This window comes from Leishmania major, chromosome 16, assembly GCF_000002725.2.
Source record: "Leishmania major strain Friedlin complete genome, chromosome 16".
Classification (NCBI taxonomy): domain Eukaryota; phylum Euglenozoa; class Kinetoplastea; order Trypanosomatida; family Trypanosomatidae; genus Leishmania; species Leishmania major.
This window is the reverse complement of record NC_007257.2, coordinates 277,537-302,520: the sequence shown is the minus strand read 5'-3', so window position 1 is coordinate 302,520 and position 24,984 is coordinate 277,537. Positions and strand designations below refer to the sequence as shown.

The following is a 24,984-nucleotide window of genomic DNA, read 5'->3' as shown; positions in this document are numbered from 1 at the left end:
AACAACGAAAGTCGGGCGCCGCGAAGATGGACATTCTGGGCGTGACATTTATCGCCGTCAGCAAGGTGATCGTGGCGGTGCTCGTCGGTGTGTTCACGACAGACTCGATCCCGAACAGCAAGATAACGCTGCACAACTTTGCCTTCCTGATCTCCTCGCTCCTCCTCGCATCCCTCACTCTGTCGAACACGGCCAAATCGATTGACCTCGATGTGCTTTTTCGGTGCAGTATTCTCATTTTGTTTTCGTTGATCTCGATCGCGTCTGGCCTCTTGTGGGGCGCTGTTCTCGACGTGCTGTTCTTCCGGCTGGACCCCAAGTACTCGGGTATTCCCGAGGAGCTGCGCAAGGACGTGAGACTCGAACTCCTCTATGATCGTGTGACAGACGAAGGCGCCGAAGCCCACTGCTTGCCGTCGTCGTCACCCACTACCAAGGGGCCTGGTACCAAGGCAAAAAGGAAAAAGACGAGCGTTCCGTACGTCGTTGTGGTGCTGAGCGAACACTTTCGGGAGGTCGGAGTCACTGGGAGCGAGATTGTGAATGCGTTGGAGGTGCCGGACGAGCGGCAGGAGGACTGTGCCGGGTACAGGTACGCCGCGTGGGTCGGCTGCTCTACGCAGAACGGTGTCACGCTGCCTCTGTCGCTCATGTCAAATGTCGCGAGCTCCATCTCGTTCATCGACATGACGCACAGCGCTGCCTATATTTTTGTGTTCAGCATCAGCTACATGCTGTACCTCTGGTCTGCGTGCCCGGCAATCGTAGAGGCGGGGCAGAAGGCGGCCAAGAAGCAGCGGTTGATACGTGAAATTCTGCTCAAGCACAAGCGGATGATGGCCCGATGCGATGCCACGACGCAGACTCTCTCTCTGCCTGTCAGCCAAGTGCTGGAGAGCGCTGAGGACCTCGAGGAGGACGTCGAGGTCGATAGCTGTGACAGCGAGGCGGGGCAGGCCAGACGCCTGGAGTGTCAGGTGGATCGTTTCACCCAGCTCTACCTCGCCGTCTCGGATCCGTCCTCCAGCAGCACTAGCTGCAGCGACAACACAAGTTCGCTGGAGGCTGGTGGCGTCGCCAACACGGATGGTTGCAGTAGTCGCGCAGACCGCCACGTGCACTCCGCCACGTACTCCTTTGACCTGATCACGTCACTCCAGAGCTCCTTCACGCAGATGAGACGCTTAGCCCGCATCAGCGGCAAGCGTGGTGCAGCTGAGGTGACGTTCAAGATACTTGGCACACCCGCTACCAGGAGCCCCACCGCGGCTGACGAGCGCGCGTTCGCGATGTCGACAGCGGAGCAGTTGCCGTATGACTGGGCCGCCGCTGGCTACATCCGCTTCAAGTACGAGAGCGAACTAAAGGCCCTTAGGACGAAGTCCGCGTCAGAGAAGGTGCAGCAACTCGGGCGCGCCTCCTGGGTGCTCGTTAAGAAGCTCATGACAAGCCCGCCCTTCCTCTCCGTAGTGCTGGGCATCGTCATTGGCATCGTTCCGCCCGTGCGCAGGCTGTCTGAGCATTGGCCGCTGCCGATGGTGATGGACGCGATCAGGCTGATCGGCGAGGGCTCAATCCCGTCATCGCTGCTGCTGCTCGGCGCAAACCTTGCCGTCTCCTCCTCGGCCAACGCGGCTGAGTCGGCGGAGGTGCGCCTCCGCCACGCTGAGCAAAACACGGAATACCCGCTGCTCCCCGAGGAGTGGCAGCTGCTTGGCGAGGATGTGGCGTACGCTAGGTGGTATGATGCACAGCACACCGACATGGAGTTCGACTTGCACGAGTCCTTCTCGCTCCAAACGCTGATGCAGCGTGGGCTGCTGCATGCGTCGATGATGCCCGGTGGCGCCAGTGCTGCCTCCGCGGCGCCGATGGGCGATGACACCGACGAGGAAGGCGGCGGCGCCAAGAAGGGCACTTTCATGGACGGCGTGCAGCGCACTCTGTCTCTCAAAGGCATCCGGCCTGCGTTTGTGTGGGGCATCATCATCTTCCGCATGCTCATCTCCCCGACGCTCAGCTTCTTCCTCCTCATCTTTCTCATCGACAAGATGCCTTTTCTCTTCGGTGGTCGGGGTTCGCTGGACAAGACGCTCATCATGGTGCTCATGGTGGAGCTGGCGGCGCCAACCGCGATCAACAGCACGCTGCTGTTCAACGCATACAAGTTCATGACGTACCAGTGGGCAAAGATGCTCTTCTTTCAGTACATCCTCTGCGTCTTGTCCATGGTAATGTGGGCCTCCATCGGGTTGAGCTACGTGTCGTCGTTGTAGCGCAAAATGTGCAAGGACTCTGCGAGGGGGAGCAGGGCAGAAGACGATTCTCGGCAGCGACCCAGGAATGCATGCTCCTCGCTTCGAGAAGTGGTGGGAAGCCGAGAGGCAAGACCGGAGGGATGCGGAGAAAGAGGGGGGAGGGGGCTGATCAAGAAGTGAACAGCCTTCTAGTGACGAGGCACACGTCACTCGCAGCTCGTGGATGCGGCTCTTTGCCGCTCTTCCGTTCTTTATCGTTCCTGAAAGTGTTGCCTGGTGCTGCCGGCTCGGTAGAGGAGGGGGGGGTGGCACACAGAGACTTGGCACACAAGTGGCCAGTTGCCCTTGGGCCTCGCTCCCTTTCCATGCGTGCCTGCGGGGAGATGGGTTGGGGGTGGTGGTGCCGGTTGTTTGGGGGTCTTGTAGATTTCACTATTGTTGCGGCAGCACCGAAGTTGCTGATGGTGGTGGAGATTATTGTTGCGGCGCCGACGGCTGCCTGACGCGGCGAAGTGAAGGGCCAGTCTCCTCTTCGCACACGCTCTGTCTCTCCTTCGCTCACTCTTTGGGCTGCGCGAGACGTACTACTGGTCACGACTCACTTACAGCCGTTGCCAGCAGCCACTGCAGTCGCGCATGCTGGAGCGCTAACAATGATTCCCTAATCATCGACGCGTCGTGCACCACACGAAAAGAGAATGACAAGACAGACGCACCACCGATACGCACGCATAAGTGTGTGCACGCAAGCACGCACGCAAAGCCTCACGGTCTGAGTCGTCGCGTTCCCCCCCCCCCCCCACCGCTTTCGCTCATGTGGGTGGGAGTCTACGCGTGCGCGCTGTCGTTCTGGTCTTTCGCTCGCAGATTTTCGCCTTGGATGATGAGGAGCTCGCCGCCCCCTCTCCTTTCGATGTTTCTGCGCACTCCGGCGAGGGCCGGCGCCTCCCCGCCCTTTTTCATCTCCTCCTCTTTCTGTGTGCCACTCACCTCCTCTTCTCTTCGGTTCATTGTTGTTGCACCGCCATCTCCACGTTCCAAGAGATTACAGGTGCGCACGCACGCCACCGCACCATCACCCACGCACACTTATGCACTCGTCTGCCATCCTTCGCCGTCTTCTTCCCTCACGGATTTGTGTCAGCGCCGCCCGTCTGCGGTGCCTCTCGAGTCGATGGTGCAGAGGAGCGCACTTGTGCGGCTGGCGTGTCTTGTAGCAGTGCTGTACTCCAGCTGCCTGAGCGCTCCACTGAGCTCGACTATAGCCGCTGCCGCTCCTGCAGCTGCGCGCGATACCGCCATCAGCAGCAGGCACAACACCTCGGTAACTGCGGCTTCTCCTTCCCCGCTCTTTACTGTCTTCGGATACTTGCCTGAGTACCGTCAGGGCTCGTTCAACTACGAGGCCTTCTTCAAAGCAGGGTTAACGCATCTTATCTTTTTCAGTGCTGAGGTGGACCCCGCAACGTTGCGTCTCATCCACGTAGATGACCGACTGCCATCGGGCGACGAGTGGGCCCGCATCCGCCGGCTGGCAGACCTGCACGGTGCAAAGCTGATGCTCTGCATCGGTGGTGGTGGCCGCAGCGCCGGGTTTGCGGACCTCGTCGGGGACACGGTGCAGCGGAAAGCGTTCATAGAGGAGGTGAACGCGGTGCTGCTGGCACGAAAGCTCGACGGCATCGACTTCAACTGGGATTACCCGCAGACGATGACGGAGTGGTTGAACTTCGGTCGCTTCCTGATGGAGCTCCGGTCTTCCCTGGGCTATGCGGCTGCTGCAGGCGGCGAACACGCAGCTGAACCGATTGGTGAGCGGCGCTACCGCACCCGAGTGCGGGGCGCTGTCTTGTCCATGGCCCTTCATCCCCACCCATCTATGGCAGCCGTACTGCAGTCCGCTCGTATGCTTCACTCGCTGGACTATGTGCACTTGATGGCGTACGACCACGTTGCCGGGACCGGGCCACACAGCTCGGTCGAGTACGCTGCCTCGGTGCTCAGTGAGGAGACGATCGGGCTCTTTAACGAGGCTGTATACAACAGACGTCTTGGGCGGATGCACCAGCGGCCGCGCACTGAGCAGGACCACCGCCGCAAGCTCACCCTTGGAATCCCCTTCTACGGCCGTCATCGAGAGGACAGGCGACTGCAGCCTGAGGCGTACGACCGCCTCTGGTTCTTCATCCAGGAATGGGCGAGCAAGAACCACCCAACATGGGTCGAGGGAGGAGCGGAGCTGCGGGCATTGAGCGAGTACGGCGGGTACAGCTTCACCTGCTACGACGATGTGAAGCGCAAGATGCGACTGGCACGCGCTGCTAACTTGTCTGGGATAATGATCTGGGAGCTGGGCCAGGATGTGCCACCGGGGACTTCGCCGATGTCGCTCATGACTGCCGTTCACGAGCAGCTGGCCGACTGGGGGTTGCTGACCGACAGCGGACGTGGCATTGGTGGCAACGTGAATAGCGATAATGCACACGATCGTCCGCAACCATCGCCGCAGCATTCGTCTCCAGATGTGGCTGAGGACGGCGATCTATGAAAGCCAGAGGGGCACAAGCGTGTCCTGCATCCCGTAGCACACGCAGACAATGCCGTGCTTCACCGCTTTTCTGCTGTTGCATCAACGTCTCTCACACTACACACACACTACACACACACTACACACACTACACACATGTGAGCACATCGCCAGCTGTCCGGAGTGCGTATTATCGGCGAAGAAAGTGAGAAAAGAGAAGGTGCCTGCGCCGCGCACCACTTTTTCTGCAGACCACGCCGCAAAGTGAGGGAGGGGAGAGGGGGCTATCGCATCCATACGCTTTCCTCTTGAGCCTCTCCAGCGCCCTCTCTCATCTCGGGCGCCTGACTCAGGTGCGCCCATCGCGTCCGTACCGGTTGCCTGTCGGTCACTGTCGATGCCGTGCGCTCCACGCAACCACAAGAGACAACCCGCCGTCAATCTTTCCACACGTTGCACGCCCCACCGCTTCTACCATACACACACACACACATCTGTATATATATATATATATTTACATCTTCGCTTTCTCGCCCTCGTCAGTCTGTGCCCCTCGCCACCTTCCCCATCACCGGTCACCATCATCACCGAGGGCCCCCATCCCGCCTTCATCTACCTCTCTCTCTCTCTCTATTGCAACTCTTTCTCTTTTCCGCCATCACCATAAACACACACGGACACGGACACGGACACCAGTGCACACCTCGGCGCATCCAATACGAGCCGTCTAACAAGCCAAGGCGCAAGACGTGGTCTGTGTGCACAGGCACCGCACACACGCACGCGCACGTCTTCGCCTGGCAAAAGGACGCCCGGATCACGATCACCACTGCTCTAATCACTTCCTTCTTCAGTTTCACGGTCCTCTCATCAGCCTGAAGAAGGCACACGGCGAGGTCTAGCGACCAAGTCATCAGCGGCGTCTGCGCACACGCCTTTAGGCGTGTCTTTAGCGTCTTTGACAGGGAAGGGTGCTCCTTTCCCTTAGTCGCACGCGCATCCCCCGCACACGCGCGCGTTCACGTCACGAGTGTGACACACATGCGTGCGCTGGACGCATGGAAATGTGTTGAAGTGACTCTTGGCGCCTCTTGCTGATCTCCCTCTCCCTCCTCTCTCTTTCGCTTACTGGAGGTTGCGATCAAAGCCGTTGTAGTCGTGCAGCTTCTCCGTTGTCTGCTTTCTCATCACTTCTCACCATTTCTCATCCTCACCTCTATCCCTATCGATATACATATACGTAGATCTCGTTTTTGTTGCCGTGTGCGTGCGTGCGCGCTCGTGTGTGGGTTCCGGGACGTGGGCAAGTGGCCGGAGCAGTTTCGTGTACGCACCCCCGTGTACGTAAGGAGGACACACACACAGACCGATCGCCAACGCCGCAAGAAGCAAGGGGAAAAGGAAAAGGAGGAGGAGGAGTTCGACGAGAGGGCAGCGGCGAAAAAGGAACGTCACAAGCCGAGTTTGGTGAGCTCTGTGTCCGTAGCTCTGTCGTGTGCGTGTATTACATTGCTGCTGCTGCTGCTGCTGCTGCTCTCCCTCGCCGTGTCGTCGGTTTGTCTCATCTCTTTTCTCTTCGAGTGGCAGTTGTCTCGTTTTTGTGTTGAGCTGCGCTGTGTGTGTGTGTTGTGCGCTCTTGCATCGGTTGTCTCTTTCTCCGTCTGGTGCTTTATCTTTTCTGCGTGCTCACTCATTCTCTTCTGTCGTCGGCACCGTCGGTTCTTGGTGGTGGTGTGTGCGTGTTTGGGTTTCGGTGCGCGTGCGCGACTGGCTTCCGCCGCGTCTGCGTCTTTTTTCTTGTTCCGTGTGTTTCGCATTCTCTCACGCTCACGCGCTCCATCTCTTCCTGCCCTCGCGGCGATTCGTTGCCGCTTGGCCCTCGCACGCTTGTGGTTCTCGACACTTTGGCGTCTTCCTTCCCCTCCGCTCTCTCCTCTTCCGCCGCGGTCTTTTCTAACTTCATCTGTTCCCCCTTTTCTTATTTTATTGACCCCCCCCTTTTTTTCCTCAACTCAGCGCGCGTGCGTGTGCGTGCGTGTGGACGTAGGGTCTGATCAGCGCTATCTCGCTCACTCGTTGTCGCGGTTGTCGCCTGCCATGCTGGAAAAGTACATCGCGGCACTGTTGGTGCCGTACTTGTCTAAATACGTTGAGAACATCAACGAGGACAAGCTCAAGGTCAACATATGGAGTGGGAAGGCGACGCTGAATGACCTCGTGCTCCGCCCGGAGGCGCTGGATGCGCTGCTGAACTCCGCGGCCGACGAGAGCGACGGCTGCAGCTGTGAAGCGTCCGGCGACGCCGCGACGTCGCCAAAGTCGAAGCCAAAGAAGCCTCTGCTGCCCATCAAGACATACCGTGGCATCTGCAAGAATGTCTCTCTCTCGATCCCTATCAAGCACCTTCGCTCCGAGCCCGTTGTGCTGGAGGTGGGGGAGGTTTTGGTAACTCTAAAGGGTGCGCATGCCGGTAGCACTGATGGAATCGGTGCGGCGATGGTGGGCAGCAGCAGCGGCAGCGTCAAGCGGAACGTGAAGGCGGATAAATGGGCTGCAGCGGCTGCAGCAAAGGAAAAGGAGCTCGACGCCTTTGAGGCGGAGCGCAAGCGCCAGCGTGAGCAGGCGGAGCAGCAGCGAACAGCAACGCTGCCCACCTCCGGCAGCGATGCGGCAGCACAGACAGGAAGAGGAGGCTTCTTTTCTCGACTCGGCGAGCTGGTGGTGAATAACATTATCGTCAAGGTGGGTACCGTGCACATCCGCTACGAGGAGGAGTCGACGGAGACAGTGCTGGGTGCGGTTCTAGGCGGCGTGCAGTTGCTGACAATGAATGAGTGCACGGCACAACCTATGTTCACCGACCCCTGCGGGCTGCAGCGGATGTGGAAGCGGCTTGTGTTCAACGATTTGCAGGTCTACTGCGATGACCCGACCCGCGTGCGGGCGAACGCCGCGCTAGGCCGCACCTGGCTCTCTCAGATCGACGACTGGCAACAGTGGTACCACCGCATGCGGCAGCGCGTGCGGGATGGCAATGTTGCCTTGTCTACTGTCCTTGGCCCTGTGTCAGGCACTGTGGATGCCAAGGTGGTCTTTAAGTTGTGTGTGCGCCAGCTGCTCGAGACACCGTTTGCGGATGTGGCGGTGAAGTTGCAGTACTTGATGGTCAACCTCACCCGCCCACAGTACACGAAGTTGCTGCAGACCGCGATGCTCTTCACCAACCAGGCCGAGGTGTCCCAACTGCAGAGGTCTCGGCCGCGTGTGCCGGTGCTGGGGCACGCGCGTGAGTGGTGGCAGTACGCGATCTGCGCAGTACGCACCGTACTGCGGGAGCCGAAGCGGGAGAAGCTGCTCGCGCAGGTGTCTCAGGTGTGCAGGCCGGACTACCAGGTGCTCTACCGCGATGTTGTGCGGCAGACAGAGATGACGCCGGAGAAGAGGAAGGTCTACCGCTTCGTGACGCGGCTTATGACCACGGAGGACATGAAGGCGGGCCGCAAGTGCGTGTATGCGCAGATCGCGAGTGAGATTCAGCTGAAGCGGAAGGATAACGAGATACGCAAGGCGGAGGAGATGGCGAAGCAGCATCTGACAAGCGTCGAGCAGCAGCAGCAGCGAAATCCGAAGCGCTCCTGGTTCAGCTGGCTGAGCGAGCGTAGCACTGGGTCCTGCACACATGCCACCGCTGCCCAGAGCGACACCGCAAAGGAAATCGAGGCGGACGAGAAGCTGTTCAGGTCCATCGAGCTTGATTACGGGATCAGCGCTGCAGATGCCGCGGCCGATCATACCGCGGCCGCCGACCTCAGCGGCGTCGGCAGCGGCAACAGTCTGCCACCGTCGTATTGCTGGCTGCACGCAAGCTTCGACCTCCCGCTCACGAGCTACTGCATCGACACGGAGAAGGAGGAGTCTATTACCCTCAAACTGTTTCAGCTGCGCGGCGGGGTCTCGTCGTATAACAAGCCGAACTCGCTGCTTTTCTTCTTCAGCACCCAGAACATCACCTTGGCGAATCCCACCTCCTCGCCTGCGGCGCTCACCAGCATCCGCTCCAAGGCCGCCGCAAGCTCGTCAAGCGGCTGTGACACTTTGGTGCCCTACCTCATCGAAGGCGTGCAGGTCGATCGCCAAGCTTGCAAATCGAGCCCAAACGAGGTGCGCGTCGCCATGCGGTCGCTCACGGGCGTGGATAGCGGCAAGCATTTATCGCCCGACGCGCCCACGATCTACGACGTGATCAACGTGGACAGAAAAGGACGGCGCTTGTCCTCGCTGACGCCGGTGCCTCTGTTGGGCACTCGCGATTCTATCGGCAGCGGCAGCAGCGGCAGCGAGGAGGGCCAGCACAGAACACAGCGCGACTGCGCCACGCCGCTCTTCAGCATCACGGGATTCCTGAACCCGGTAGAGCAGCCGCTGCCCGACACGTCGGTGGACATGGCCATCAGAGTGCAGCTGCTCCCACTGCGCATCGTGGCAGATCTGCGCACCATTGAGCAGCTGATCCGCTTCTTTTCGCTGCCGGCTGGGATGGACGTGTCGGGCTTTGCCGAGTCCACCAAGCAGGCGGCGTCTGCTGTCGGGTCGGCGGCGACGCATGAGGTGCGCGCTGCCATGGCCAAGGCCAAGGGGCTGTACGTGACGGTGGACGCATCGGCACCGGTGCTCATCCTGCCCAAGAGCCTTAGCGCAGATGTCCAGGAGCCAGCCCTGTGCGTCTCCTTAGGTCGTGTGCTCTTCAAGGTGCGGCCCCTCTCTGAAACGGAGAAGAAGCGGCGACTGGAGGCCGCCGTTGCCATCGCAAGCGGCAAGTCTGGCTCGTGTAGCAAGGCGCCGGCGCGGGTGGCCGCGGACGATGAGCCCGGCAGCCTCACCAGCGCTGCTGCGGCCGAGGAGGCACTCTACTACTACCCGCACAAGGCGAGCTTCTCCAAGTTTTACCTTGAATTGACAACACTAGAGAGGGCGATGCGGCGGCCGCAGCAAGGCTTCTTCTTGGTGCCGGAGGTGTCGATCGCGGCGGACGTGCTGCAGCGCATCGATGACTGCAATACCGCTCGTGAGGCGGTGGTACTGCGGCTGAGGGTGCCGTCGCTGCGAGTGGCGTCTTCGGTGCACCAGATCTACCTTGTCACCACCATGATGGATGCCTGGCTCTCTAACCTACGATCACCTGCGACTGCGTCCAGTCGCACGGGCTTACCGGGAGGTAACCGTAGTGGAGGCGGCCCTGGCGGCGCGGGCATGGCGGCGCCGCCGCGGCTGAACATGGAATTGCTACGCAACAGGCCCGCTGCGTCAGAGTGCGGTGAAGTGCACCGCGGCGACGCGGCGGCAAGCACAGGGGATCACGGCAGCGCGGACGCAGCAGCCAGGGGTTCCTCAGAGTTGGGGCACGGCTCTAGGGCAGTGTCACAGGCTCGTTCGTCTCCTGCCGAAGCAGGGATGCCCAGCAGCAGCCCAAACAAAATCGACGCCGCGCACGTGACTCCAGCAGGCAGCACTGACCTGCCCGCGATGCGGCTGGAGCTTCTCGTCGAACGCCTAGGGCTCGACGTGCACGACGACGACCCAAGCACGCACGCTGTGTCGCCACTGCCCGCTTTCCAGGTGGAGTGCGGGAGCACCGAGCTCATCCTGGCCGTGCGTAGCCTTCACAAGAAGATGGTTCTCTGTCTGACGAAGCCGCACATCGCTGCTGCTCGCGACACCGACTTTCCCATTTTCTCTGTCGGCAGGGTGCGAGTGGACCTTCTCTTCTCGGAGGGCGATGCCCCGACGGCCGTGGCGCTCAGCCTCGACTCTGCGCTGAACGTGTGCGTCGGTACACCGTGCGTCGAGCTACTGGAGACGGTTATGGACATGGTGAACCTCACTCTCTCCGCCATGGATAGCAGCTCCCGCGGCGTCAGTAACGGCGTGAACGCGAAGACTGCAGCGCTTTCGGCCGCCGCGACAGCGGATCGTCCGGCGGACGGGGGTCTCTCCTACCTTGTGCCCGCCACCAGGGCCGCCTCCTCCGTGGCGTGTGACGGGGCCAGCACGAGTGACGATCTGGCGCCGTCGTGCTCAATCAGTGTCGCCAGCCGTGTTAGTGACCTCGCGTATCAAATCGACCTTGTGCAGCAGCAGTGCTCAATCCCGAACCGGCACGTGGCAGACGTCTTTGTGCACATTCCCGGGTCTATCACCGTCACACTGCTGAACCGCACTCCCGGGAAAGACAAAGATGTGCCGTTCGCGTCGGCCAGCATGCGCGCGGTGGAGCTGCGGCTGTCCAAGTACACGGTCACGATGGATCTCTCGGGTCACGTCGGCGAGGTCGCAGCCAGCGTCCTGGCGTCAGTTGGCTTGGCAGAAGCCAACCGCACGCTGCTGGCCTATCGGCCCCCCTCTGCGGACACGAATGCTGGGGGCGGTGCTGCGGGGCCGTCAGAGTTGCCGTCGTCCGCAAAGTCGGCCGTCGTCGATGTCGCATCAGCGTCGCCATCGACCGGTGGCAAAGCAGGAGAGGGCGACACTCACAGAAGCAGCTGCAGCCGCCCGCGCTCTACGAAGCGGCTTGACACGGATGCGCCCGATCAGAACGTGCACATAAGCTTCAGCTTTCGCAAGAGTCGGCCGGTCATGCCGGTCTTCGCCGAGGTGGATGGAAAGCGGTCTCTGGTGAATGCGCAGGAGCTGCGCTACTCTAGCGCGATGGAGCTGCATGTGGGGGCCAGCGCCATCACCGTCGACCTCCACACCGTCATGATCTTCAAGACGTACTTCACGGCGGGGCTCTTTTCGCGCATCAGCCGCTTGGCGGAACGCCCCGTGTACAATGGCCGCACCCTGCCGCTAACTCGCGAGGGCCCGCGGCTGCTCATGAGCATGCGAGTGGTGGTTCGTGACACCCTCGTTGTCCTCCCCGTTGATCCACGCGCCAGCGACAGCGCCAACCCTGCTGCCGTTGCCACAACCCATTGCTTCTACGCGTCCCTTGGCAGCCTGGCCCTGCAGGACAGCCTCCGCGCAACAGAGGGGCAGGAGGCCATGATCGTCTCGCTCGGCGAGGTGGGCATGTGGCGCGAGGAGCTGCGTGCTTTGCCTTTGCGGTCTTCACAGCCGCGTGAGAGCAGCAGACCTCTGAATGCACCGCTGCCGGTCAGCAAGCGCTCCTCTCTTTTGCCCGCAGAGACGCACCTCGAGATGGCTGTGCACACCGCGCTCGACCTTCAGTCGGAGGACCCGCCACGCATCGACATCCGCAGCGAGGACGTGTCGCTGGAGCTTCGAGAGACGGACTTGGTGCAGCTGGTCACTCTGCTGCGCCAGAACCTGACCCGCACAGACCCGGCCGATATCGCAGCCTATGCGTTGGAGACTGCCGAGGTGCGCCAGATGGTGCTGGGCAAGAGCGGCGAGCCTGTCGCGGCGCAGGGAGACAGCACGAGCGTCTTGCGTGGTGGGGCGTCGTCTGCGGGGGCAGCGGTGGGGGCGATCCGCCGCAACGGCGGCGCTGGGGGCAACCGCAGTGGCGATCTCTGTGTGTCGATGCAGCTCGGCAAGATATCGATGCTGCTTTCCGACGCATGCGGAGAGGCGGCGGGCAACTGTATCGCCGCGTCATCGTCCCGCTTCCAGCTGCAAAGTACAGGCGTATCGATGTCGGTCGCACTGCCGTCCAACTGCGTGGGCGTGCGGTGGAAGAGTCTCGAGCTGGACGACGTTCGTGACAACAACCGCGCGGCGCTAGTGTGGTGTGAGGCGGGCTCGCTGCACTTCTCTGACTCGCTCACCACACACGGCATTCTTATGCGCGACTTCGGCGCCCGACGCACTGCCTTGCGCAGCGCCGACGCAGAGATGGAGTCGATGATGGGCACCGTGGGCTGCAGCGATGCGAAGGACAGCGGCGGGCACAGCAGCGGCAGCGTCGGCGCGTCGCCGTCCTTCTCCACGGGTGCCGCTGCTCGTGGCCTCCACAGGACTGCGCCTGCGCAGGCCACGAGCAGCATCGAAGGCGACTCCGCGGCCAGCACGCAGCTTCTCACTCTGTCGGTGCTCTCCGCCGACTTCACTCTGCGCCGCTTCGCCGTCTCGGACCAGTGGCTGGCACTTTCCGATCTCGTGTGCAACGAGGCGGTACTCTCGGCGTGGACGGCATCGCAAACAGGAATGACGGCTGCCATCTGCGCATCCCCGCCGGCCGGCTACGCGGGAGGCAACAGCGGAGGTGGTGGTGCAGCATCGAAGAGCCGGACCGCCGCCACAGGCAGCCGCAGCGGCATGCGCGTCATCGTCACCACCCCTAGCGTCGTTATCCCGTTCCTGAACTCGCGACGCGAGACGCTCATCGAGGCGCACATCGGCGCCCTCCTCGCGGATGTGGTGCAGCTGCCAACCGTGAAGCAGGTCGCCGTGAAGGTGCGCGAGCTGAGCGTGGTGGACGCGCGCTCAGGCGAGAAGATTCTCTGGAAGCGTTCCTCCTGCGGACGGCCGTCCTCTACCCGTGTCGCCGCCGGCAACGCCCTTGCGCCAGCCCCGGCGACCCAAAGTGACTGGGGGGACGAATGGGAGGAGGCGGACCTGCCGTCCTCGCCGCTGATCACGAGCGGCGGTGGCGCTGCGGCCGAGAGTGCAAGCAGCGCGCCCGATGCTTGGGCCTCGGTCACCGCCGATCCCGACCAGGCCGAGGTGCTCCAATTCACGTTCAAGTCGGACCCGGTGGCGAACATCAACAAGATTCAGCTCGGAATCGGCGAGCTACACGCGCTGGTATCGATGCCCATCATACAGGGGCTGGCCGACTACTTCGCCTCCCCGGCGGGGCCGGTGGCGAAGATCGCAAGCCTTGGCGTGATGCGGGAGCAGCGGGCCCGCATGGCGGCGGCCGCCCAGCAGATGGCTGACTCCTCTCTCCTTGTGCTGAACGTCCTGTGGCAGCAGCCACGCATCATCCTCGCTGGCGACGCGATGCAGCTGCGACGGCGGTCTGGAAATCTGGAGATGCGGCTCGGCGTCATGCGGGCGGCGGTGCGAATGAACTCCAGCGCTGCGTCGCTGTCGGTGGTGGTGAAGGTGCAGGAATACAGCATTCCCTCGTTGCTGAAACGGTCCGCGCTGCGCTTCGCGTACGAGGCGAACTGCGGGGTGGAGACGATCGACCTGCAGATGAAGCGGACAACGGCGCTCTTCCACCCCGCGGAGGTAGAGCGACTCGTGCGCCTCGCGCACCGTAATGTACTCATGCCGCGCGACGTGAACTACTACGGCGCATACGAGAAGGCGATGGCGCAGCAGAGCGGCAACCTTGCCACACCCGCTGCCGCACCGATGCCGACTTCGGCACAGCATCAGTCGGCCACATGCACATCGCATGCGCCTCCGGCGGAGGGCAAGAAACCTGCCAACTTAGCCTCGTCGCCACCAACCCCCTCGCGGACTGTTAAGGTGCACATCGACGGCTTGCTGGTCGCTGTTCACGACATCGCTGGAGTCAACACTCACACACTCACGCTCGCGGCGCTGGACACCACCGTCTTGCCGAACGGCAGCGTTGCGCTTACTGTTCCGTCGCTCGGCATGCTCGACCAGTCGACGGGCCGCTGCATGCTGCAGAGCGAAACGGTGGCTTCTTCAGCAGGCTCCGGCGCAGGCAGTCGAACTGCGCACGCGGCGGCATCAGCAGCGGCGCCTGCGGGGAGCGGCAGCGATGGCAAGGTGAGCACCGACGCTGCCGCCACCCCGGCAGAGGCAGCGCTGCGTATCGCCTTCCATCCTGCTAACAGAACGTCCGACGTCCAGCTCGGTGCGGTGCTTGTGACGTTTATTCCACAAAGCATCGGCACGCTTGTGAACGCGCTCCTCTCGGTGCACATCCCCAGCCCTGACGAGCCGGACACCGGCGCCTCTTCCGCTGCCCAGCCGATCTCTGCCAACGCGGTTGCACCAAGGTGCGGCAAAGGCGGCGAGAGGGCGACAGGCAGCACCGTCGCAGCCTCCACCGCTGCAGCCGTGACGCATACCTCGGCTATGCCGTTCACCTTCAAGGCCACACTGGTCGAGTGCCGTGTCCGTTTCTGCCAGGGCGACCGCGAGGTGGCCGTGCTGCATCTCGCACGCATTGCGTGCTGCTCGAACTCGTACCCTAACGGCGCTAATGAACTCACCGCGACGCTGGGCAATCTCTTCATGGTGGACAGGATCAGCGTGAACACGAACTACCGCACCGTTATATACCCGTATGAGGACACCGAGGCCGGCGACGCGCCGGGCCCAGACGCGAATCCGACAGGTAGCGCCGGCGCTGCGGTGCGCAGTCTGGTGGCACCGGTGGATGCGCTGGTGACTTACGAGGTGAAGACAAGTGCGCCGCCCGCCACCAAGCTCACAGCGAAGTCAGGAGGTGCCAACGCCGCTGAGTCGACAGTGCCGACGTACACGCGCCACATGAAGTGCCGCGTGGGCAGTCTCTTCTTCGTTCTGGTGCCTGATGTGGTGCGCGCCGTTCTGGGCGTCGTGCGCGAGGCACAGGCACACATCTCCGACGGTAATCGTCATAAAGCCTACACCTACGTCTCGGACCGCACCGCGGAGTCGATGCGGCGCAGAAGCGAGTCAGAGCAGCTGATGGAGATCGATGTACTAGTGCGCCGACCGCAGGCGTTTATGATCGACAAGCCCACTGCCACCATGGGTGTGCTGCTCTCGCCCGGCAGCCTGACCGTGAGGAGCCAGCTGGTGCTTCCTGGTGACACCACCGCCGGGGAGAAAGCGGACGCGACGGCTGCCGCCGCCCCCTCTGCGACGCCGCCACAACTCACGGAGCCGGAGGCGATGCCACATGAGGTGTTTGTTGTGCAGGTGCGCGCGATGGGGATGCTGCTGCGGGGCGCCAGCTGCTTTCAGAAAGACTGCAACATATTTGTGCAGTTTCAGCGCGCGCTGCCGGCTCTGATGGACTCCTCCACAGCAGCGGCGGTGGCTGTGGCCACGTCGACCGGTGCCGCCAAAGTGGAGGAGGGGCAGACGGCGAAAGGGGGCACAGGGGACGGAAGCGACAGAGCGGCCGTACAGCTGCAATCGATGCTGAAGGTGGATGTGCCGATACTCTCCATGATGCTCACCCACGAGCAGACGGACTTTGCTATGATTGTTCTTGGAGCGTTGCTAAACGGGACGGAGATCGATCGTACCCCTGCGACGACGACGAGCGCCCCAGACGACGGACGTTCCAGCGCGCGCAACGCGGTGGCGTCCTCGCCGTCAGAAGAGAAGACTGGTGGGCAGAACCGCGGTGGCGGCTCTGCGCCGGGATTACATATACCGCAGCCGCCATCGAGCTTGAGCCGCACCACTGCCGGCGGTGCGGGGTCTCAGACGACAGCTGCGTCAGGGGCCAGACCAGGCCCGCAAAGAGGCAGCACGACGGCTGGGGCTTCCTCGTCGGCCGTAGCCAGACCGCCGTCTCTGGCAGCGCAGTCCGTGCCACATTTCTACACGCCTACGGAGGGGTCCCCGATTACGTCCTTCACCCTCATCGTCCACGTCGGTTTCCTGCAAGCCGAGGTGGCCGATCTGTTCCGCCTGCGCGTCGAGGAGGCGCGAGTGCTCAGCACCGGTGTGACCACCACCGGCAAGATGACGGATGTCCGGGTCGACTCCATCTATGTGCAGCACATCGGTGCCGAGGTGGAGGCGCCACAGCCGGTGGATGCAGGGCTGTCGCCGTCGTCGCAGCTCGGCAACGAGCCACGAGTTGGCGCCCCTCGCACCGCGCGCATTCAAGAGCTGGTTGACGTCCTCACCGTGAGGAAGCTGCACATGCTCTCTGTGCAGCCGCAGCCCGTCATCGATGTGGACGCTGGCTCCAGCATGGTCGAGAACACCATTAGTGTCTCCGCTGGTGTCTTCAACGTGGCCATCTCGCCGACGATTCTCTTCGACACACGCGAGGTGCTCTACCTACCCTTCTGCTACAAGGTGCTGCGCGTGCCCATTGATCCAATTCCGATCCTCAGCCTCATGGATGAGACAACCACGCTGCAGGAGGATGTGGTGCTGGATAACAAGCATGTGCTGCTGACAGCGAGCCGCACGCGGTGCTGCTACGTGCTCGACCTCAATAATCACAAGCTGGTGTTCACTGATGCCCCGTCTGGCCAGATTGTCTTGTGCGAGGGTTGCGAGCTGACCATCACCAACGGCACCGTTCATATCCCGGGCATGTACACAATCGGCTCGTACGTGAGTTTTGCGCCGTCGACGGCGCTCTTCACAACCGACAGTGTGTGCTTTAAGAAGGAGTTCTTGAACCTGTCGAACACGGCTTTCTACCACCCTTTCCTGTCTCGACCAATGGGATCGCCTGGCGGTGGCGTGGCGCGGCGCGGTAGCCCGGGTAGTCCGCTGTCACCTGTAAGCGCGCGCGCCTCCAGCACCGCGGGACTGACAGCGATCTCATCGATGGACACCCTGGTAAAGTCAGCGGCGCCACGTGTGCCGCACAGCACTGCCATCGAGCTGCACGACCGCACCGTTCGACTGCTGGCCACTTTCTACTGCGACACGATGGAGGTGCAGATGCTCTCGGAGGAGGTGGTGGATCTCTCCGTAGCACTGTGCATGCAGTGCCGCATTAAATTTTCACAGGACAACGAAAACGAGCAGCCGGTGCGGCGGACCGTGTCGATGCAGCTGCTCAACGTCCGCTCGGCCGAGGAGGAAGAGCACATTTTGTTGCCGACGGACATGGTGGTGAACGTGAGCGGGGTGGAAAATGTGAGCGTGTCGGTAGTGCTGGACTCGATCGAGTTCTGCACTCGCGCGACGCTGTTGCGGTCGCTTGTGGAGCTTGGCAAAGATTTCGGCGCCGCCTTCATCGAGGAGACGACTGTCTCGCGTGTGACGCCGCGCATCGAGTACGAGACCGAGTCGCTTGACCCGCTGGTGCCGGTGCTGGAGGCTGGCGAGTGCCAGCACTGCGGCCAACGCGATGCCTACCTGGCGCCGGCAGCGAACAGGCCCGGCATCTTGTGCTACAAGTGCTGCACCGGCCACGATCACGTCCCGGCGATGAACTTCTGGGTCGAGGTGCCGCTGATCGACGGCATTGTCTTCGGGTCAAGGAGCGACATGGCCCATGTGTTTATGCGGAACGTGCTGCTCTCCGTCGACCCCTCCATGGACCTGCAACTCACGCTGCGCGCATCGCTGTACGGTTTCAGCAACACCGCGGCGGTCTGGGAGCCTTTGATTGAGCACTTCGACGCCAACATCTCTGGAAGCGTCAAGGCGCACGACTACACGGTGCGCACGGATCGGTTCGACTACGTGGTGTCACCGCAGAACATCCGCCTGCTGAGCGGGATGGCGGCCGACTACGGCGCCGCCACGGCGCTGCAGAAACAGCTGCGCAAGCGATTCCGTGGGCAGAAGCAGCTGCGCACGCAGCAGACGGCGCCGAGCCAGGGCATGCCCATGTACGTTGACGCTGCTTTCCTCGACGAGGAGGCGTGGCTGCAGCAACAGGAAGGGCGAGAGAGCGGCTTTCAGGACGCGAACACGGCAGCGGCGCTGAGTCCTTTCGGCTCACTAGGTGATGCTGCGGACTTGCCAGCGGAATTCAGTGGCGCGACGGCGGGCATGGTGAACATGTCCATCTTTGACGCCCTCTCGGCAGCGAACCGGCGCCTGATCGGCGCCGCTGCGGCTCGGCAGCCGAAGCGCGTGTATGCGCATGTGTACGTGACGAACAACTGCGGCGTTATACTCTCAGTTGGCGACCGTCGCGTCACGCCCCGCGGTGGCACGCTGCGCTTCGCGGCCAGTGAGCCATCGGTGACGATCCGCCGCGAGGCAAAGCCAGACGAGCCGCAGTACGAGGGTTACGTCACCAGCCTCTCCAACCCGCCCCTGTACGTGCAAACCACGGACATGGTACTAGAGACGAGGGTGGTGCTGAGCCAGGAAGAGGGTGCACGCCACCTGCGTCGCACCGTTACAGTAGTCGTCTATCCACTGCACGTCTCGCGCACGATCATCTGTTTCGAGAACCGGCTGAGCTGTTCGTTGGCGTCTACGCCCAACAACCCACCGATGCGGCCGGGGGAGCGCTTCTACGTGGCACCAACGGTCGACCTCAACACCTCTATCTTGGTGCAGCCCGTGAACACACCGGACCGGGCCGAGTACGAAGCTGGCAAGCCCGTGACAGAGGCGCTGGGCGGCCGCGTCTCGCGCGGTCCGTCAAAGATGCCCACGCTGCAAGAGGTGCTCTGCGGCGCGCCTCTCATTGTGTGCTGCACGGCCAAGGCAGACGCTACCAAGTCCATGACGCTTGCCGTCTACGCGCGGCAGGAGGAAATGCGGGGCGGGGTGCCGACCTTTGTTGTCCATATCGAGTCGCGCTTCCGCCTGCGCAACAAGTTACCGTACCGGCTCATCGTGAATGTCATCCCAGACGCTGACGGGTTGCTGGCGAAGGGAAAGATGACGTCGCGGCCGGTGCAGCCACTCGCGAGTACCGTGCTGGAGGTGCGCCAGAGCACGGACCTGGGGCTGAACGGCTACACCTTGAACCAGGTCGCGTTCATGCTAGAGGTGCGGCAGCGCGGCCGTCGCACCGCGGCCGCCGACGCGGCTGCTCTCTCTGCGCCATCATCGCACAAGGGGCAGCAGGAAGAGGCGGAGGAAGAGGAGGTCTTCTCCACGCTGATGCCCGTCGCCGTGTCGCCGGGCAAGCCGCTCGTCATTCTGCGCTCGCAGTACCGTCGTCAGCTTGTTATTCGAGCATCTCTTGTCACCAATAACTGCTCCATCATGTTCTCCACGCCGTATGTCCTACTGAACCACTCGCCGATCCCGCTGACGCTGCGGGAGTGCACGCGGAGCGGGGAGAACCGGCTGTACGAAGCCGAACCCAACTACAGCGTCCTGAGCGCCGAGATGAACGCGAGCATCGCTGCCTGCCCGATGGACATCCGCAAGAGCGAGGACTTTTTTGTGAACCTCTACCATAAGGAGTACCGCGGCGCCTGCGTCCCCCTGCACGCACAGCAGCGCGGTGTGGTCATCATGCAGCACTGCAGCGCCAAGGCGGGTGGCAAACAAAAGCTGCCCGCGGCCGCCAGCAGTAGCAGCAAGAAGAAGGGCACGGCGCCGTCTGCGCATACACCCGGCCCGACGGTGATTCACCTTGCCTACTCTTCCCAGGTAGACCCGAATGGGTCGGTGCTGGTCACCATCACACCGCGGTGGGTGCTTGTGAACCGCAGCCACCTGCACTTGTACGCCGCCCCGTCTACGTACAGTGGCATCACGGCGAGAGAGGCGGCGGCGGTCACGGAGGTCATGGCGGCGGCCCAGCAGAAGCACTCTAAGGCAGGGGGCGGCGATGCGCCGCTGCCGACGGGGACGCCGATGCCGCAGCAAGACATGGACGCCATGAAGCATGCTTTGCAGGAAATGGTGACGGAGGACGGAATCGTTTTCCTCTCTGACGCCCCAACACAGGTGATGGCGCTGCCGCCGCATAGCGCTACCCCACTTCTCGAGACCCCCTTGTGCGGGCCTGAGATCGGCTACAATCTTCACATCTTGCAGAGCCCGCTTGCCCCGCTCTACGGCACTCCGATAGGGATTGAGAGCATTCACAACGAGCTCATCATAGCGTACAAGCCGCTTGCAGACACCGGCGACCGCGCAGCCGATGTGGATGTCCGTGGCGCCAGCGGCATCGGTGACAGCTGTGGTCCCCTGCCGCAGCGCGACCGCTTCCTCGAAGTGTCGATTACGGCGCGGGGCTCCTACACGTACGTCGTGCTAGAGCCGCCGGTGCACGCGCCGTACCTGCTGCTCAACCGTACCAACTACACTATCAACGCGCGGGACACCGCGGTGAAGAGCAAGGGCCGGCTCATGGCGCACGCTACCCCTGGCCACGGCACAGAGCTGTTACTCGACAACACTGTTACAACGCTGATCCAGCTGGAGCTCCTCAGCTCCGACGGCCATCGCCAGCTGCACAAGGTGTCCTTCGACGTTGGTCGTTCTATGACACCGCAAGAGATGAACACTGCCTCCGCGTCGGCTGCGGGCGTGCTCTACACACTCAGCTTTGGTGGCAACGGCCAGCAGATCATCGAGGTCACGCCGGCCAAGGCGGCCCTGCCCATCGCCTACGTAGGCGTCGCGGCGCCGCCCATACCGATCAACGTACTGCTCAACATGGCCGTCATGACGCTGTCGGTGGTGATGCCGAGCATGGATGTCTTGTTTTGCGCTGTCACGGACGTACGCTTCAGCTGGAACCGTCAAAAGGACCGCGAGATGACGAAGTTCAGCATCGAGAACTTTCAGGTGGACAACCAGACGGAGGTGTCACCGCGGTACGACTCGTGCTTCCTGTCGCTGCGCACGTCCAAGTCCACGGCGGCCGCCTCCGGCTACCTGGAGCGCATCCTGGTGCCCGCCAAGGGTCTCATCTGCCTAGAGGAGGTGCGGCTCGACGTGGTACCGCTGGCACTGCGCGTGTCCGACACGCTTCTTGTGGCGATCGCGGGCTTTGTGCGGGCGGTGCGCAACGGCGAGGATGCGCCGCACTCGATGCAGTCAAACCAGAGTATTGTGGCCGGCAGCGTGACCACGGTTGCCGTGCAGGAGGCCGCCGCCGCCGCCTACGAGCGCTGCCCGACACCGGCAACACTGTTTCGGAAGGCGCCCGTGCAGATCGACATCTGGGCCTCGCGGCTTACGCTGGAGCGCTTCATTGTGAACCCTATCGTTGTCCGTGTCTGGCTGACCCGTGACGTGGATGAGCACGACTTCTTTCGGGAGAACATCAACTCGAAGGATGCGGCGCTACTGTCCATGATGCTGCAGTCGTGCGAGGATGTCACGGTGGCGGCGCCGGGCATTGTCACGGCGAAGCAGAGCAGCCGACTCGGCATTTTCGCTCAGTGGGTGGGCAAGACCTACACGGACAGGCTGCTTGCCCAGCTGAAGGGACTCCTGCTGCAGTACGCGTCGTCGCTGCCGATGATTGGCGCGCCGCTGAAGCTCGCCTCCGGGTTCGGCAACGGCGCCGTTCGCCTCTTCCGTGAGCCGATCGAGGGCCTCTCGACGTCGCCGTCGGCCTTCGCGACAGGGCTGGCGCGCGGCTCTGCCGGCTTTGCGCAGGAGTTTGCCGGCGGTGGCCTCGGCGCCGTCTCGAACATCACCGCCTCGTGGGCGCGGCTGCTCAGCATGGGCGGCGGTGTCTCAGAGCGAGAGCGGCGCAAGCAGAGCGTCTTCACGGGATTCGCAAGCGGCATCAAGGGAGTGGTTCAGCGTCCGATGGAGGGCGCGGCGGAGTCGGGTGCTGCCGGGCTCGTCAAGGGCACGGCGCAAGGCTTGGTTGGCGTGCTGGCAAACCCGATGTCGGGGCTGCTCTCGGATATGTCTCGGGCAACGGGCACCTTGGCGAAGCTCGTCACGGACACCTACATTCCGAAGACGCGGCGGTTGAGGCCGATCCGCGACTTCCACGCCAACGGCGGCGTCGCCCCCTGGCGGTCTCTGGCGTCGGTCTACCAGTATCAGCGCATCCAGGTCAGCACTGGCACCTGGTCAGGCGATCATCTCATCTCCAGCGTCGACGGCCCAGAGTGGTACCCGTCGCAGCGCGAGAACGCCACGTACGGCAAGAACAAGACACCCATCCCGGAGGACCGCTGGACGCTGGACCGCTACAACACCAACTTCATGGGGTGGACGTACAGCACCAAGTACTACGGCATCTACACGGGCCGGCTGACAGACGAGGTGCGGGTGCGGCGTATGCGGTGGACGGCGCTGATCCGGCCGCTGCCGTACTCGCGCGTTGCTTTCTACCTACGCGTGTGCCCTGGCATGGAGACGCAGCAACGCCGCACGCCATCGTCCGTCTTCACAAGGACCATCACGATGCCGCAGGAGAGCACGATCGGGTTTACGTCGCCTGGTATGCTGCAGGCGACGACGGTGGAGCAGTTACAGGCGCGCAAGAGTCGGGCGCGTGGCCCGCGATCCTCCAGCCACATGCGGAGCAGCAGCGGCAGTAAGGTTGGCGTCACTTGGCCTTGGGAGAGGTCGTCCTCGAAGTCGCAGCGCGCCAACTCCGAGTTCTTCGCTGAAGAGGAGTACATGGAGAAGGCGCAGACAATTCACGACCTCTTGCGCAGCTGGACGGCGGTGGGCCGAAACGTTGGCGTGAAGGGCTCTATCCTGCGCAGTCACTCTGGCATGCTCGACGACGACGAGGCCGACGAGAGGCTGCCCGACGCGGGCCAGTCGAGCACCGGCGTGAGCGAGTCACCTGCCATTGGCGCTGGCGGGAGCGCTTCGGGGAGCGCGGCCGCCGTGGCTGGCCGCAGCACGAGCGCGTCACGCGACAAGCAAATGAAGATGTCGAGGCACTCGCGCAGCAACTCGGAGCTCGAGGCGCTTGCGTCGCCGAGGATGCCGAACAGCAGCCACCAGTGCACAGGGGACGCCGACAAGCGCCGCTCTCACAGCCTGAGCAAGCGGGACAGGAGGTCCGAGTCTGTCGCCGCAGCATCGGCTGAGGAGTCGGCGAGTTCCATGGTGCCGGCCCCCAACCTCTACGTCCGCAGCGCCAGTGGAAAGAAGCTGCCGGTAGACACGGTCAGCACCGTGGCTCCGGTTCCTGGTGCGTCGTCGACCCCGTTGCCGCGCACGGCAAGTAACGCGAGCGCGCCACCGCCGAGCACGGTTGTCGAGGTGTACGAGTACGAGAAGAAGGTGTCGTTGCTGGGGTGGGGGAAGCGGTACCTACCCTCCGACTGCCCCGCGTGGCAGGATGTGCACGGCCATGAGGTGCCGAGCCGGCATGAGATACGCGCGCCGGCGGGGTGGATCTGGACGACCGAATGGACCGTCAGCGGTGGCGACCGCGACGGCTGGACGATTGTGAGCAAGGGGGAGCGCAATCTGCGGCGTCGCATGTGGCAGAGGCGTCTGCTGAAGCAGGTTACTTCGCCGCCGCCACACAAGTAAGGGGGCAGGCGAGCGAAGAAGGTCAGGTGAGGGTGTCTACCTAACTACCGGGAACGGTTGCAGCTGCATGTCGGTGGCATCCCAGACGTGTTTTGCTTTGGTACTCTCCTCATCTTCATCTTCTCGGCATGGCTTTTTCGTTATCTGCTGCTGGGCTGGTGGTGGGGGTACCATGTGAGGATGGGCGCGTGCGCGTGAGTGCCTGTGTGCGTCGTGGGCTGGAGGGCGTTTGCCTCGCCCCCGACGTACTGTATCGCTGCCTATCCCGCTGTCTGTGTGCGCACACACGCATACACACACACACACACACACACACAACAGCATCATCATCACCATCATTCTCATTACTCCGGCCGACGAAAGCCAAAACTGCTTGCACGTGAAGCGGAGGGATGACGTGGAGCGGTGGCCGTCAAGAGCGGCTACGTTGTCTCCCTCCCCTCTCTATCTCTCGCGCGCACACACGCCTGTCTTGTAGTTTTTCTGTGGTGTCGGCTCGGATGACCGCCACAGCGTCCTTGCGCTGGCACAGTCTTCTCTCCCTCACACTTCTGTCATGGTGGGGCCCCACAGAGGAGGGAGAGAAGCGGTGCGGAAATCGATGGGCGGTGCGCCTGGTATGCGGAGAGCGCTCTTTACACATACGTCCCTCTCTGTTGCACGTTTTCTGCTTCTGCCCACGTTCCCGCATGCGATTGTGGTTTTACGCTCACGAGTGCGTGTGTGTGTGTGTGGGTGTGTGCGTCACCGCCTCTCACCGCCTCTCACGTGGCTCCACTTCCCTCTCTATCTTCCTCTTCCGCTTCTCCTCGCCCTCTCTTCGCAGTGGATCTCTTCGACCTGCTTCTGAACGCGCGCACCCATCCGTACGCTTCATGGGACGAGCAAACACCTGCACGCAGCCTTATACACGTTACAGATACACAGTCACCGCTTGACGCGTATACGCGGATACACATCACACGCGCAGCGATAGGAGAAGGACTCGACAGTGGCACCACTTGCGCGGCGGAACGGACATACACCCAACAGACACACGCAAAGACGCAGTGCAGAACAGCAGCGCCATCATCGACATCGCCGCCGCTGTCTCTCTCTCTCTCTCTTGCTTCTGTTGTTCCCCTTCCTCTCTGCCTCCCTCTCTCCCTCTTGCCGTGGAGTCGCACGTCGCTT

General features: G+C 62.5%; 3 protein-coding genes across 3 annotated transcripts; all 3 read left to right on the top strand.

The window, feature by feature from the left end:
• Positions 1 to 26: 26 nt before the first annotated feature.
• On the top strand, positions 27 to 2,276 carry LMJF_16_0800 (conserved hypothetical protein; the record flags this gene model as incomplete). The annotated part of the gene is made up of 1 exon (XM_001682107.1): positions 27 to 2,276. The coding sequence occupies one exon, from the start codon at positions 27 to 29 to the stop codon at positions 2,274 to 2,276; it is 2,250 nt and encodes a 749-aa protein (XP_001682159.1).
• Positions 2,277 to 3,432: 1,156 nt separating this feature from the next.
• Positions 3,433 to 4,806, top strand: CHI-1 (chitinase; the record flags this gene model as incomplete). Its single annotated transcript, XM_001682106.1, has 1 exon — positions 3,433 to 4,806. The coding sequence occupies one exon, from the start codon at positions 3,433 to 3,435 to the stop codon at positions 4,804 to 4,806; it is 1,374 nt and encodes a 457-aa protein (XP_001682158.1).
• Positions 4,807 to 6,882: 2,076 nt separating this feature from the next.
• On the top strand, positions 6,883 to 23,811 carry LMJF_16_0780 (conserved hypothetical protein; the record flags this gene model as incomplete). Its single annotated transcript, XM_001682105.1, has 1 exon — positions 6,883 to 23,811. The coding sequence occupies one exon, from the start codon at positions 6,883 to 6,885 to the stop codon at positions 23,809 to 23,811; it is 16,929 nt and encodes a 5,642-aa protein (XP_001682157.1).
• Positions 23,812 to 24,984: the final 1,173 nt, after the last annotated feature.